The sequence below is a fragment of the Myxine glutinosa genome, chromosome 3, assembly GCF_964187855.1.
Source record: "Myxine glutinosa chromosome 3, kmMyxGlut1.1, whole genome shotgun sequence".
Lineage (NCBI taxonomy): Eukaryota > Metazoa > Chordata > Myxini > Myxiniformes > Myxinidae > Myxine > Myxine glutinosa.
The window spans coordinates 148,237,362-148,254,176 of NC_136263.1; the positions used below are offsets into that span (position 1 = coordinate 148,237,362).

At 45.6% G+C, this 16,815-nt stretch overlaps 1 protein-coding gene across 2 annotated transcripts in view; it reads right to left on the reverse strand.

Annotated features, from left to right (window-relative positions):
- The window catches only part of DEPTOR (DEP domain containing MTOR interacting protein), a 149,855-nt gene that overhangs the window by 67,267 nt on the left and 65,773 nt on the right, over window positions 1–16,815 (reverse strand). For both annotated transcript variants that reach the window (XM_068109955.2, XM_078774670.1), the window contains 3 exons: window positions 2,315–2,493; window positions 1,060–1,239; window positions 687–824 (listed from right to left, as the gene is read on the reverse strand). In XM_068109955.2, the coding sequence (XP_067966056.1) occupies window positions 687–824; window positions 1,060–1,239; window positions 2,315–2,493 (497 nt within the window). The remainder of the gene's footprint in view (window positions 1–686; window positions 825–1,059; window positions 1,240–2,314; window positions 2,494–16,815) is intronic.

Here is a 16,815-nt window from a genome sequence, read left to right on the forward strand (position 1 = left end):
AAGTGACTCATCCTGGCGATTACTATATTGATTGCGGTGATATCCTTCATAATTTTATGTTTATTTGACTCCACGGACACGAACCGGCCATCTGTGTTCGGTGGAACAAGACGGGTACTGCATCCCAGAGGCCGGGGGTGCCCGCAAGTTGAGAAAATTGAGTGATGACAAAAAAAAAAAACGTTATTTTTTTTTCAGACCGCCATTTATCCTTGCCCATTAACTCAAAGGGGTATGATGTAAATTAAGCGTAAGTGTAACTTACTCCAGGCCATCTAGAGAGGGCAAATTTGTTCAAAGATTATTCGACATATGGTGAAAAATGTAATTCTATCATTAGGCAGTAACTTTATAAAGTAGGTCAAGGTCAAAAAAAGTCAGCCCCTCATACTTTTCATTCCCATTAATTCAAATTTTAATTCAGAAAGTCCCAGCCAGCTCTGTGATACCGCTCCACCACTGTCAGAAAAAAGGAAGTAAAAAAAGAAGAAGAAGAAGACCAAATGGTAATTTCGAATTCCTAGGGATAAAATAAACTCTGAGATACCATTAAAATTGGGAGCAATAATTGTAAAAAAACAAACCCTACCACAGGTGTAAGCCTCTCCCTGTCATATCGTGGCAGACTTGACTAACAGCAGGGGTCAACATTGCATGGAAATAGGATTGAGCAGAGGGCAGCATACCTGAGCGAGGGTTGCAGAGGACGGGAGGGCTGGAGCTGAGAGGAGGGCTTGCACTATAATAACCACTGCTTCCAGGACTGCTGCTCAAGCTGATACGTCGATGCCCCAAGGCAGATTTTATGTCTTTGGCACGACTCACTGTACAGAAGATGGATGCATTAAAAATTGCACATACTTGCATCAACGTCTGACCACATTTTCTGGCACAATGTTTTGTGCAATTCAGCAAAGCCAAGAATCACATTATTGCCTTTTCCATGAAAATAAATGATGGCAGAATCAATAAATCATCATTATTGCCTCAACTTATTTATGAAGGCAAAAAGATTAGCGAAAACAATGATTTGCGAAACTGACTGTGGGACTCCCTAACCTGAGGCACAACTGGTTAGGCCGTTCTCATTTGCAAGTTCTGGGCACTTTGAGCATAAGGGGCTCTCATTGCCTTCACAGGGGGAGTCGGCTATAAGGTTTGCCAGCCGTCGGTGCCGATAGAAGTCAATGCAGAAATGGAAGAGCAACGTGCTGTCGAGGAATGGGTGCTTGTTGGACACTGCACACAGAAGATATGAGGTCATGCAATGTTTAATAATAAAACAGCAGTGCTTCATAATGGAAGCTTTCTCAGACTTGATAGACAGTTTGCTCACTCCCTCACATTAGAATACAGCCCGATTTTGTCGCACTGTTGTCATATTATTATCTCCACGCTTTTTGAAAGAAAATGGGGAAGGATGGGGGGTTCCGGAGGGGGGGTTGATGTTTTGTTTTGTTCATCGTGCCACCTCACCACATGCACACAAATTCGTGCCATCGACTCTGTTCTAGTTTTATTCATCTCCACTGTCCAAGTGTTGTGTATCCATTTTGTTGAATTAACCTTTATTTGATGTCAAAAATAAATTATGTTGGAAAAACTTTTTCAAGTAAGAAACGTTTTACTTCCTAAATAATCATTTTTAATTGCAATACATAGAATAAAGGATAAATAAATGAAGTCAACTTGCACAGAAACGTTGCCGACAAATGTTATCACACCTGGTTAACATACAATTGGAACCACCTTTAGAGGCCATTTTCCCCGCAGAGCAGGGGTTGGCCTTTTTTGAGCACCGTGGTCCCCTTTTTGAAGCAATGTTTTATGGCCGGATGCTCTTCCTGCCGCCAACCCTGTTAGTCGCCTCTTGCGACACGCAGGGAATTACCAGTGAACTGGTGCTCAATTTGCCGACCTCGGAAGGATGACAGGTCGAGTCAACCCCCCTGGTGTTAATTCGGTGATCAACCGGGATTCCAACCCAGGATCCTAGGATCCCAAGCCAGCACCCTAACCGCTAAGCCAACACCAGGCTTGAACTTTGCAATACAATTGCATAGACATTATAAATGGCAAGCAATTACAAAGCTTGAACAAAGATTTTCAATATTCCATAAAAACCAAATGGGAGAAGTGGGGAGAAAGAAAATCCTAAGGGCCGTCATGTCACCAACCTTAAATTGGTCTCTTTGTAAACACGATGGAGCTCAAGGAAAACGCACCGAACAACTGCCTGAACTACAAATAGTAGAGGTAGAATACAGAGGGGTGGAGGGGGAGTATGTCAGGAAGATAGCGTTGGGGAACAAACCATGTCGGATTATTCCATTTTCAAGCAGACGGCAGGCAAGTGTTGCTGCCTCGTTTCGCTCAGTTGCCTCCCCTTCTTGAACCAACCAGTCCACAAACTCACAACCAAGGAAAGCCTGACGGAAAAAAGCCTCGCCTTCCTGATGTGTGCGCAAGACTGGCGGCTCAGCTGACTGCAACCTGGCGGAAGGAAACCGCTCTTCTTGTCAATCGTTCAGTTTCAGTCAGACTTTGGAAAACTTTTATAAAATATTTGGAGAGAGGGTAAGCTCTTAACAAGGGTATTCATAGTAACCTTGAAAATTTATCTGATTTTGCATTTTGCCTTAACATCAGTAGTTTTAGGCCTTGCCTTACCATAATAATTCTGGTACCATGCAATGCTGCATTTATTCCATTACTTTTCATGAAAATCTCAGACACACATATCATGGTGTGTTAAAAAAACAACATTATTCCTGTTTATAACAGACATCAGCATGTTCTCCACTCTGCTTTGCTTTATACTCACAAATATATATATATATATATAGATCTATATTAGTGGGGTATGCATGCCTACACATTGTGTAAGCAACAACAAACCATGCTTCGTATAAAACAACAACAACAACAACAACAGTCATTTTAAGGCCATTTTCCCTGCAAGAGCGGGGGTTAGCCTTGCGGTCCCCATGACAATCTTCTATTTTCTGCATCTCCCCTTGTTAACCCTCTTACCCGCATTTCTTCTTCCACCATCTTTAGCCAAGTCTTTCCCGGTCTTCCCCGTCCTCTACTTCCTTCTACATTCATTTCCATCACTCTTCTCAACTAGTCACTTTCATCGTTCCTCCACACATGACCAAACCATCTCAACCTGTTTCCCTTCACAGCATCCATCACAGGCTCTATTCCCATCATCTTTCACAATTCATCATTTGTCTTCCTCTCTCTTAACGATACTCCGCACATCCACCGAACCATTCGCATTTCCACCCTTTGTTGCTGCTCTACGTTCATTACCCATGTCTCACTCCCATAAATCATAACACTTCTCACACATGCAGCATACACCTTTCCCTTCAGCTTCAACGACACTCCTCTCATCAGCACGCCACTCAGTTCCAGAAACTTCTTCCATGCACTTCTCATTCGAGCAACCATCACCGAGTTTGATCCACCTTCTCCATTCCGCACGTCTCCTAGATAGCAAAATGTTTTCACACCTTCCAGCTTCACGCCGTATCCAAGATCCAACTCAACATTTCCTCCATCTGCAGCTCCCTCTGTGCACACCTTACACTTGAATGTAGCTGCCACACTGGTTAATGACCCTCTCAAACCACGACATATTTGATGAACCCACTCAGCGCACATTGCACATTGAATGGAGTTCACTCCGACACCCTTCCTGCACACAGCACACGGCCACTTCCCAGTTCTTTCCACCTCACCACATGCTTTACCACTTGCCATCACGTTCGTTTTTCCGATATTGACCTTCAGACCTTTTGTCTCCATACATTCCTTCCACTTGTTCAACTTCTACTTCAGTCCATCCATACTTTCTGCAATCAACACCAGATCATCTGCATACAACAACTCCCACGGTAAACCCTCCATTACGTTCCGAGCCAGCACCTCCATCACAGATACAAATAGTAGTGGATATAGTACCGACCCCTGTTGCACTCCCACCTTCACCTCAAACTCACCACTGTTCCAGTCCTTCGTCCTTACAGCTGTGCGCGCTCTTTTGTACATTGCCATCACTACTCTGATCAACCATTCCTCCACTCCTAACTTCCTCAATGCCCATGTCACTACTTCACGTGGAACCCTATCGAATGCTTTCTCCAGATCAACAAACCCAAGAAACAACTTCTTCCTCTTCTCCATGTACTTCTCCTGCAACTGCCTCACAATAAAAAGCGTGTCTGTCGTTCCTCTTCCTGGCATAAATCTAAACTGCATTTTGTCAATCTTAACTTTCTTCCTTATCCTCCTCTCCAACACCCTTTCCAATACCTTCATTCCATGCTCCAATAAATGTATCACTCGATACGAGCCACAGTCCAGAGGGTCACCTTTCCCCTTGTATAGAGGGACGAGGGTACTCACTTCCCAATCCACTGGAAATGTGGCCTTCTTTCACCACCAGATTGCAGATCTCTGTCATTCTCTTCACACCCCAATTTCCCGCTGCCTTCAACACATCTTCCACAACTCCCGTCGGCCCTCCCGCTTTTCTACACTTCATTGCTTTTATCGCTTCCTCAACTTCCTTCTCGGTTATCTCCTCTGCCGGTCCTAAAACTGGGTTACTCTCTATGTTGCCATCCCATTCATTCTCTGCATTCATCAGTATTTCCATACATCTCTTCCATCTACGTTTAATTCCATCTGGGTGCACAACGATTTGTCCCACTTCATCCTTCAAGCAACTCACCCCCATCAGATCACACCTCTCTTTCGCTATCTGCTTTGCAATCCTGAATACCACTCTCTGACCCTCTTCCAAATCCAAGCGTTCTCCGAACATTTTCCTTCATGCCTCCTGCGCCTTTGCTACCTCTTTCATTGCAGCCTTGTTGGCTGCCTTATAACTTTCATGGTCTGCCTTTTCTGCCCCCATACCCTTCGCCTTCTGCCACTCCTTGAACTTCTTCCTCTTCTCGGCAATCTTCTTTCCAACTTCATCATCCCACCACCATGTTTCCGAGTGCCTCGGTGGTCCTTTTGTCCATCCACATACCTCACCAACGGCTCCCAACAGACTATCTGTCAATGACATCCAACCACTTTCAAGCTCAACCACATGATCCTCTACTATACTCAGCCTCTCTTTTAATGCCCCCCCTCACTGTCACCTCTTTCAACCTCCACACCTTCATTCTCGGTTGGTACTTCACCCGCCGGGCTCTCCTCGCACCTTTCACCCTTATGTCGCAGACAACCAAGTGGTGCTGTGAAACAACCTCCTCCCCCGGGATCACCTTTGTGTCCTGGAGGTGCCCCCTATCTCGCCTACGCACCAGCAGGTACTATCTGCCATACTGTATGAAACACAATTTCAGTTTGTGTGTGTATGTGTTTGTACAGATGTCTGTCCCCCTTCGTAAGGATAGGTTTTAAATGCCAATCTCTTAAAACGAATGTTTGTTCACCACAGTCTATGTTTGAGGATAAAACAAACTCGAAAAACATTTTCCATAAAAGATTAATTATGTCTCTTCTATTGGAATTGTAGACGGTGGCCTGCAAACCGAGCCTCAAGGGTGGTGTACATAATATATATTTTTTTAGTAACAATAAATACAAGAAGCCAGGGGGTGAAATTCGCTGCACGTGATGTGCAACACACACAGAGTAAAACGAGTGTTCATTTATGTCCGTAGGCTGTCGAATAAATGAAAAAGATATGAACACACCTGACACCAGGCTGAGGCTTCAGACTTTAGCACGCTCATGAGACTGCACCGGCGAATAAACTGTTCCAACCCATCATATTTGACAAGTTTTTGACTAATACAGATATAATAGTGTAACGTGTTACCTTCCCAAACCCCGGTTACACTCTCCATAGTCTCAAGAGGGAACGCGGCAGAAAGATTTGTTATTTTGAGTGTTCTAACAAACCATGGTAAAACCACACCAAATGCAATTGTGTAGAACAAAATAAGTAATTGTATTAAGAACTCTCACATACACAATAATAACACTCCAAAAGAAAGTACCATGAAAATATCACTTGCATCTCATGAACAATACATTTGATGGTACCATCATTCCCCAAAGCTCTCAAAGCAATAAACTCACGATACGCCAAACGTGAGTGGAATGTAACAATCCCAAAGTCCGTGCACGAATCCCCACGCTGGGTGAAGGTCGAAGTCGTGCAGAACAGCAAGAACAACAGGCAGGTATCGGCCCAGCTTTGGAGGAGGAGTTACGAGGTGAGAGGTCGGGAGGATGGCGGCGCGGGGTAACGATCCCCCAAAACGTGAGTGCAATCCATGCCCCACGTCCACCAATGATTAAGCCGATATGGAAACAAACGGCGATCCACACGATGAGGTCGATATGGGAATTAAACAGATATAGAAACCAACGGCGATCAACACGATGAGGTCGACATGGGAATTAAGCCGATATGGGAATCCCAATGACAAAACACGATGCACCAGGCGGATGGCCGCCTCGAGGAAAAATGGCGGATCGGCCTGTAATGGAGGCGCTTTCTTTCCCGGCCAACAATAGTTCACGCTTGGTACCAAAACCTGAGACACAGGTTTAATTGCAATCGCAATATGGGATGATGTCGCGGGCAATCCCTATCACGAGAAGCCTCAATTCATTCGCGACCAATATCCGCTCCGCTCGCAGCCTCGATGCGACTCACGGCTGTCTCTCTCACGGTCGTCTCTCTCACGGCCGTCTCTCTCACGGCCGTCTCTATCACGGCCGTCTCTCTCACGGCCGTCTCTCTCACGGCCGTCTCTCTCACGGCCGTCTCTCTCACGGCCGTCTCTCTCACGGCCGTCTCCCTCCCGGCCGTCTCCCCTCCCGGCCGTCTCCCCTCCCGGCCGTCTCCCCTCCCGGCCGTCTCCCCTCCCGGCCGTCTCCCCTCCCGGCCGTCTGCCCTCCAGGCCGTCTCCCCTCCTGGCCGTCTCCCCTCCCGGCCGTCTCCCCTCCCGGCCGTCTCCCCTCCCGGCTGTCTCTCCTCTTCCGGTTTCTTTTCCATGTTTTTGTCCCCCGTCACACCACGGAGCAAAAGGGGGACTATGGTTTTCCCCTCCGTCCGTGTGTCCGTCCGTGCGTGCGTACGTGCGTAAGCGAAGGACCGAAATCTAATTTGGTGTGTGGGTGCAACCCACGTCAAAATCCAAGATGGCCGCCGCCATGTATGTCTGACGCCATGAATGTCTGAACCTTGTGAGCGGAATATCTTGAAAAATAAGCGAAGTACCAACTTCTAATCTGGTGTGTGGGTGTATCTAGGCAGAAGGAAGAACGCTATTGAAAATTGGATCCCCATGTTAAAATCCAAGATGGCCGCCACCATATATATGTCTGAACCTTGTGAGCGTCTGTCTGAACCAGTTCAATACGCACTTCTCAATGCGCTTCTCAATCAATGCCTCAAAACTGTCATGTGCACGCCAGTCCTCTCAGTGCTGTTCTCACACAAGTGCTCCGGATCAGTTCTCTCAATACCAGTTCGCTCGGTCCTCATACAGTCTTGTTCTTTTTCCTCCACAAACATTTATTTTTACCTTTCACTAAAGTCATCTCCATTTCACACAGAAATCTTAACAACAATATTACCTAAAACTAAAAATCCTACAAGTATATCATAACAACAAAGGCAGAAGTGACGAATCCGTAACAATAGGCTATTTGTCTGATTCCGGAACAAGTCCGACCCACATGCACACAGTTTGTGAGTACATGTCTGCTGGTTTTCTTTTCAACTTGAACAAACTAGACACAGTAAAACAGACTTGTCTTTGTCTGTTTTGTAAAGGACGATAGGAGAAGCTTTTGATATAATTTGCTGAAACCAACAAACGGATTCTCCATGGACGAAGTGAGATAAGGCACAGTCAGAATCGACTCCGGAGATGTGTAACCGTTTCAGGTGGGTAATCGGTTCTGTAGAATTTAGGGTTTGAATCTCGGTTCCGATGGAGGGAATCAATCTTAACCGGGAAATCGATTTTTTGCCCAAGCGTAGATCAAACGTTCAAAGATGAAACACGATTATAAAAGTTAAATGTTCGTATGAAGGGATGTTTGTAAACCAGGGACTGACTCCCTGTCCTGTATTACAAGTTACAATACAGAATATATAAACAATGAAAAGTGTGTGTATTTACTTAAATATTGTTGCGGATCTCAGCGCCGGCCTTTTCCCCTTACCAAGGGGGGATTAGTCCCCTTGTCTTTTACTAGCCGACGGGACCCGGGACCTATGACGTCACTACTGGACAGCGCGAAGTAGGGTCGTAGGACTAATCACTATTACCTAATTACTCGCGCTGACCGGAAACGAGGAAATAAGCCCCGCCCGAATCACGGGTGTTAGTGGAAACGCCGAGCGGTAGCGAACCCGTGACCTGAGCCGTTATCAAGGACTAAACCCGATCCAAGCGGTTACTAATCGTGCCACGCTTACCCAATGGAGAAATCACGGAAACGGTTGAATTTGGGAAGAAAGGAATAACAGAATTTATTTACACTTTGTACAATAAGAAGAAGAAGAATACACAGTGCAGCCTTAAACAGTCTTAACTTACCCTTGGACAAACGGGCCCATCACACTCAGACACACTCACACGGGGTTGCAGACGAACAGGTTGATTGTCCAGGGATGGCGTCCAGGCAGCTCGCTCTCCAGTCCCCAACTCGCACCGCGAAGTAGAAGAACACAGCGGCCAGGAGCTCTCCACACGCCGTTTGGCACGCATGGGATTATCACAGGGCGAACGGTAGGGCTGGCTTTGGCGGTTACACTCACGGGGCTGCGTACGTAATAAATGGACAGTTCAATACGCGCTTCTCAATGCGCTTCTCAATCAATGCCTCAAAACTGTCATGTGCACGCCAGTCCTCTCAGTGCTGTTCTCACACGAGTGCTCCGGATCAGTTCTCTCAATACCAGTTCGCTCGGTCCTCATACAGTTCTTCGTAAGCGCCTCTCCCTTCTCATCTCTCAACTGCATGCGAGTCCTTCTCATAAGTCAACTGAGGTGGGGGCCTCGCGCAAAGGGTTTTATTGCCACGCCCTTGGAACCCTCTGGAACTCACCAGACGTTTCTTGCCACGCCCTATCAAGCCATGCCCTCTCAGCCCTGGTTGGCTGTTGCCCTTACCGTCACCGCCTCTGACGCGCTGCTTGACGCGGCCACACCTCGACCTCGTGCTCCTCCCTCTTTTCAGGCCTACCTCGTGTCACTTGGCTAGTTCGAGCGAGCAAAAGGCAGCTAATGCTGCTGACAGCCAAAGCGTAACAAATTGAGGGATGCCAAATGGGGGCACGGGATCGAGTTTGCCCATGATGCAATTGAATGGTGGCCGTAAAATGAAAGGGACCGAAGCTTAATTCTTTACACAACGCAGATGTCACTAGGGAAATGGCCTACTCTTACACATACTATGACATAACTAATTCTAATGGGCCTACGTGTTGCTTGTGGACTAACTATGGGGGGCGAACCTTTAACCTTTAATGATGTCATATGTACAATCTCAAAACCTCAACAATATGATGCATTTAATGGGGGTGAAGGGACCTAACCCCCACTATTTACATTAATTCGAGATAAATTAATCCATTTAATTTTGTTTCACAGAATGTCGTGTTTTCAAGAGCGTAACCACGACGTTAACAGAGGCCCAAGTTTACACAGTTCATGGTTCAAGTTCAAACAGTACAGTTGAGTTCAGGGAACAGAAGACAGGATTCCACAGGATAGGACACAGACACCACAGCACGAGCCAGGACGGAGGTGCCAACCGGCGGTGTTCGACCCATGAGAGGAACGGAAGAGGGGCAGGAGAGGAACGCCAGAGCGGGCCGGATGATCAGTTCAAACCAGGAAAGCCACGTTCAGTCAAAGAGAGCATAATAAGTATTACTCCCCATTACCTTTCCCCCAACGCAGGGAAGAGACAGACTCATCAGTCCTCACATGGTGAGCCAAGATGTACCAGCCTCACCCTGCTCTATCTTTTTGAACCTCTCTACCTTCCCTTCGGGTGCGAGTCTGATTTGGCGCCAATGTTATGTTTGATTCGGAAAGATTGCATGAGGGGTATTATTCGATGGGTAAAATTTGCAGTCTCTTTTTGCTTTGTACATTGCCGCACCACGCAAATTTACCCATTGGTGTCTTATGTTGTACCACATGAATAAATATATTTTCCCTGCCTCCGTGTACCTTGTGAATAAACCCTGATTGTATAAATGCATCATATAACTTTCCTTGCCCCCTTGTAAAAAAAACCCCACCCCTTACACATGTTCTTCCAATCGCCTGTGATGGCTTTTCCTCCATTGGTTTAGCATAGTCCGCACTGGAGTTAGCCAGGACATTCTTCCCCAATTGATTGGCTCGACACATTAGCCGCTGTGTACTTGTAGTTTGCTCGAGGCACCTGACTAAATAAGATAAGATCAGTATGTAATGAGGGCATGATCCTAGGTTAGGTTGGCCACGTTACCTCCAGGAAAATATATTTCCTCCTATTTTGTTTGTTCCAAAACTGGCTATTTAAAATATATTTTCTCCTATTTTGTTTGTTCCAAAACTGGATATTTAAAATATTGTTGTGGTTTTGGAATAAAGGATAATTCCCCCTCGTAGGTAAATGCACCACAACATGAAGCCTCGCGATAGTTCTGTTATTTCTTAATGAATGTAAGCGTAGTCCTTTCCTGTGTTTAGTTTTGCGTTGAGCAGGCCTGTGAGTAGGACGGTTCTTTTGGCGAAAGCATGCCACGTGGCAGGCCTGAACATGTCTGGCGAGGCCGAAGGGAGGTGCTGCAGGAGGGAGTGGTCGGTAAGCACGAGCCGCCAATCAGGGCTCGATGGGAGTGGCTAACCACGACGATGAGAGGTGGGTTTGGAACATTCGAGTGAGACGCCGGGGCGGAGCCATAAAACCCTGCTCCGAGCCCCCCCCCCCACCTCAGTTGAGTTCTGAGTCAGTCGTGTGCACATCAGTCAGAGCCGGAGAGTATCGTGAGTTCAAGTTCTGAGTTACAGTTCCCTGTGAGACGAGTTCAAGTTCCCTGTGACAGTGAGTGGAGTTGAGTTGAGCTTGAGCACACACGAGAACGCGCCGCAGAACGAGTGCATTGAATTGCGGTGATGACCCAAATTCAAGATGACACCATAGTGTGGGCAATGGGAATTCGGGTTCTTAGAACCACATAGTTTAAAGAGGCCGATTGACAGGGTATGACCCCGGGTAGTTCAAAAGTAAATGTCAGTAGTGTAGTTAGGATGAAAGAAATCCCTTCGCACCATCCACAGCCATTCACCGAGGAGGACGAGCTCCACACCAAGGCTCTGTAAACTGATTGAGTAGTAAGACGCATCATGACGTGAGGTGACTGTGTTTGTTCCATCCCTTCCTTCCTGGGAGGGATTGGGAGACGAATTTGGTATAGAGGGGGATATGGGAGACAAGACGTAGTGACGGATTGTAAATACAAGGGGGGCTAGGGTAGTGTAGCCAACGGTGGGGGGTACAGACGGTTAGGGACGAGCCTGCTCTGCTCGCTCTTCCACGTGCCTCGCGCCGCACCACCTTGTTTTTCTGTGTGCCATTGCGTCTTTTCCGCTTGCTTGTTGTGCCTTGTCTCCCCCCCCCGCCCCAGGACCATTTTGGAGGCTGAACTGTGCAGCACCATCGACCTGTGCAGCATCTATTCTGCACCGTTCCACCTGTGCAGCACCTTGCTGCCAGTCATTTTGCTGCACCCTTGCTGCACCAGTGCAGCCGACCTGTGCAGCACTTTGCTGCCAAACCACTTTGCTGCACCTTGTTACACTTACGGACCACAAGCATTGTGGCCTTGCACCTCTGCTGTGCAGCATCTTGCTGCAAAATCATCTTGCAACTTCGAACCACTTGTTGAGTGGCATTGATGCCATGCAGTTGGACCACGTGAGAACGGCCCTGCTGGCCAAATAAAAGCATTTTTGTTTATTAGTGTGTGCTAGGGACGAGAAGTTCTGCAAGTTAGTTGGCCCCGATGCTTCAAATGGCCTGTATGCCGGTCAGGGGGCCAGCCGGTTTGTTAAACGCACACGGAAGAAGCAAGAAGCAAAATGCAAGAAGCAAGCAGCAAGTGCCATTTATGAGTGTGTTTTGTTGTGTTTTCTCTCCCCTCCAATCTTCTCTTCCAAAAAGAACAGGTCCTGGGTCATAGAATTGTAAATAAAGTTAAGTTCTGTTCTTGTAAATATAAGAATGCTGCCCAACGGCTATGTGTTCAGTTTGAAATTCCGGAAATACTCGGGTAGTTGTGGGCGTGAAACTGTTAGGTATCTCCCACTGTTAGGTATGTTAGGTATCTCCTGTTATCTCCCGCGATGACGCTATCTCCGAGGGCCTTTCACTTAATCACCGCAGGCAGGTTTGGTGGTCTTTCCGTCTTCTACCGACTCCTCTCCGGCCTTGCTCCCCCAGCTCTCTCTGTGCTCTGTCCCCCAAATATTCCTACAGGTCGCACAAGATCTGCCTGCAACCCTCTTATGGTTAAACTGCCAAAATCAAGACTCTCTGCTCACCTTCACTCCTTCATTCCTCTTTTCTCCCACCTCTGGAACAAACTCCCTCACTCTCTTCAATCCCACTCCTCCCTCCAGGTCTTTAAAACGGCTGTTCACCACCATCTCTTATCTTCCCCAATCCAAAACCTTGATCTTTTCTACCCCCGCTAATTTCACCCCAAATACACTTTTTTGAGGTGACTTTTGTCTTCTTTTCTGGAAGTCCTTGGTGTCTTTGCGTTTTATACCTATCCTGCCTCCCCCCAGTCCCTCTCCCTCCCACACATCTCCCGATGTCCCTGCTCTCAAATGTTGTGTTTGTGTGCTTCCTCCCCTTCTCTCCCCATCTTGTCAACCGCTCCCCTTTTTATATACTTTGTTTGCTTGTTTGTTTGATTTGTTTCTTTGATAAATGTTAGCTCTTTCATGAGCCTCGACTCTGTATACAAAAACAAAACAAAAAAAAACGCAATAGGAGGGACATATCTAGTGCTAAAACTGTCGCACCCACGGGTCAGAGTAAATGCTAGGGGAAACCACACCAATGTGTCACATTTAAAAGTAAGGTCAATTTTGCATGTCAGGCTCTACCGGTTGTTCCATTGGTGGGTTCGACTCGGGACGAGTCTGGCGAGAGAGGGGTGTAGTGTTGTGGTTTTGGAATAAAGGATAATTCCCCCTCGTAGGTAGACGCACCACAACATGAAGCCTCTCGATAGTTCAGTTATTTCTTTGTGAATGTAAGCGTAGTCCTTTCCTGTGTTTAGTTTTGCGTTGAGAAGGCCCGTGAGTAGGGCAGTTCTTTTGGCGATAGCATGCCACGTGGCAGGCCTGAACAAGTCTGGCGAGGCCGAAGGGAGGCGCTGCAGGAGAGAGTGGTCGGTAAGCACGAGGCGACAATCAGGGCTCGAGGGGAATGGCTAACCATGACGATGAGAGGTGGGTTTGGAACATTCGAGTGAGACGCCGGGGCGGAGCCATAAAACCCTGCTCCAAGCCCCCCCACCTCAGTTGAGTTCTGAGTCAGAGTCGTGTGCACGTCATTCAGAGCCGGAGAGTATCGTGAGTTCAAGTTCTGAGTTACAGTTCCCTGTGAGATGAGTTCAAGTTCCCTGTGAGAGTGAGTGGAGTTGAGTTGAGCTTGAGCATGTACGAGAACGCGCCGCAGAACGAGTGCATTGAATTGCGGTGATCGAGATTGCACACGAACTTTCCCCGTGCCACGTGCCCTGCACTCTGCGCTGTATTAATCGCGCTCGAGAGGATGACCCGTGCCGGGCCACAGACGCGCGATCTCTTCCTGCCTGCCTTCGCCTGCATACGTGCCGTGAACATCAGAGAGCCACGCCGGGCGAGCTGCCCCGGAGCGACCGACGGCAAAGCGCGCTTGGCGCGCGAATTTCTTCTCTTCTTCTCTTCTTCTCCCCGTGTGCGTTAGTGGGCCCTGTGTCTGGGTATAAGTTAAGATCGATAAAGCTTCTGCTCTGTGTCCCCTTTCCTTCATCTTGATCATTGTAAATAATAATAAATTGTGTTATTCCTTTGATTTGACCGTTCTCGTCCCTTCCATCAATTGGCTTTGCATGGTACGAATAGAACCGCTCGAATCGGGTTCCATAAAAGTAACGGCACGAGTCACGTGATACGCATACCGCTCGGCGTACTCGATTAAAGTGTGGCTTGTGCGAGGTTCGGTCCCCGCTTTCGTGGCAGCGTGGGTTAAAGGTACGTGCGACGTTGACCCGATACCCTTTTTCACGTTTGCTCCGGAAGTGGCGATTCGGCCTCGTGGACCCAAAGACCCAGGGGGAAAAAAGGGGTTTAATCCCCCCTTTATAACGGGCGAGCTGCCCTCTCACAGGGACGGGCTTCGGGAGATCCGCAACAATATATTTTCTCCAATTTTGTTTGTTCCAAAACTGGCTATTTAAAATATACTTTCTCCTATTTTGTTTGTGCCAAAACTGGATATTTAAAATATATTTTATATTTTTTTCCCATTTTTGGTCCAAAACTGGCTATTTAAAATATATTTTTCTATTTTTTCCTATTTGGTTTGTTCCAAAACTGGCTAATTAAAACATATTTTTCTCCTACTCTTTTTTCCAAAACGGGCTATTTAAAATACATTTTTTCCTATTTTGTTTGTTCCAAAACTGGCTATTTAAAATATATTTTCTCCTATTTTGTTTGTTCCAAAACTGGCTATTTAAAATGTATTTTTCTTCTATTTTGTTTGTTCCAAAATTGGCTATTTAAAATATACTTTCTCCTATTTTGTTTGTGCCAAAACTGGATATTTAAAATATATTTTCTATTTTTTCCCCATTTTTGGTCCAAAACTGGCTTTTTCAAAAAAAAAATTTCTCCTGTTTTTCCTGTTTTTTGTTCCAAAACTGGCTTTTTAAAATATATTTCAATTTTTTTTTCCTATTTTTGTTCCAAAACTGGCTATTTAAAATATATTTTCTTCCTACTTTTGTTCCAAAACTGGCTATTTAAAATATATTTTCTAATTTTTTCCTATTTTTGTTTCAAAACTGGCTATTTGAAATATATTTTCTATTATTTTCCTATTTTTCTTCCAAAACTGGCTATTTAAAATATATTTTCTCCTATTTTGTTTGTGCCAAAACTGGATATTTAAAATATATTTTCTATTTTTTCGCCATTTTAGGTCCAAAACTGGCTATTTAAAATATATTTTTCTCCTATTTTGTTTGTTCGAAAACTGGCTATTTAAAATATATTTCTCCTACTGCCCCAACCCCCCACCCCGACTCAAACCCCACCCCATCCTCCCATCCCACCACCCTACCCACTACCAACCCTCCTTTAAATCAAATCAAAACACCAACGTCAACTGTTACAGATGTTTTTTTCAAGGTGTGAATATCCCGTTTTTGGAATAAAGCCATTTGGAAGTTATGAAATGAAGCAAGTTTGTGCTGAAAATGAATATGGTTAAATTAAGTTATTTTAAAAGTCAAATGAAAAGAACAATGAGAACACCTGTCACAGACCTAGTGTTAAAGTACATCATACTTGATTTTTGTTTGGTTTTCTCCTTTATGTAATCAATGCCTTCAACCACAATCAAATGCAGAGTTCCTGTTCAGTGATATTATAGTAAGGTGCCATTTGCCAAAAATGTATGACAAATGCCTCGTGAGAATATAGGGGGAGAGGCAGGAGTGGAGATTTGGATGGGGTCGAGGGTATAAATATGTATATACAAATTGAGGGGAAAAAAAATAGGAAGCGAATATAAATGCAGTAACGATAGCAGAGAGAACATGGTGTCTGGAAGTGCATGAGGAATGGGGAGAGGAGGGAAGTGACATTATATTCACTAAATATGATTATGGTGTCATAAATTTATTACATACACCGAGTGGAGGGTCTTTTGTGGATGAGAGGGGGAAGGAGCGATGGCTGGGATGGAGGTGGAGGGTGTTAATAAAAGGTTGTTTCAAATGTTCGGAGGGGAGGGGTGAGGGAGCGAGGTCAAAAATTCCACCATATTTGCCTTGGCAGAGGTTGAGGCACTTGGCAGAGTGCATATCTCCGCCAGGCTGAACAGTTTTCCTTTTGGATCCCACTGATAGGCTTTTTCTGGATCTCCTCCAAAATTGAATCAATTTATCCTCGTCACACACACAGCATGTACACAAAGTTTTGTTCAAATCAGTCACAAAATGTTTTGAAATATCGTGCCACATATCGTTTTTGTCTCATCTCTCAATAGTGAAGAATCACTTGGGAAAAAAAAAAAATACTCTTGCATCGAGATCTGGAACCGGATATTAACCAAAATCGAATCATTTCGTCATTGTCGCACACACAACCTGTACGCCAAGTTTCGTCCGAATCTGTCCATAACCTTTCGAGATAATCTTCTCACAAACAGACAAATAGTGAAATAAAGACAGACAGGGCTGAAAACAACCTCCGTCCACCCGGATGGTGGTTCGGTGGTGGAAGTAGTACGATACTACACGAGGATTTTAAAATATATAACAAATTAATCATTCTGACGGCAATGTAGTTCAAATATTAACAAGCACAATTTAATCTGCACATGTATTATCACATCACGATTGAGAAGGAAATTACAAATTACCAATCGACAAGAGAAAATAGAAATAGGACCACAGGTCCTGAAGCTCACCTGGATTAGGAGCAAATCACTCAAACACCCCACACACCCCCTAAAACCCCGAAATTTTTTAAT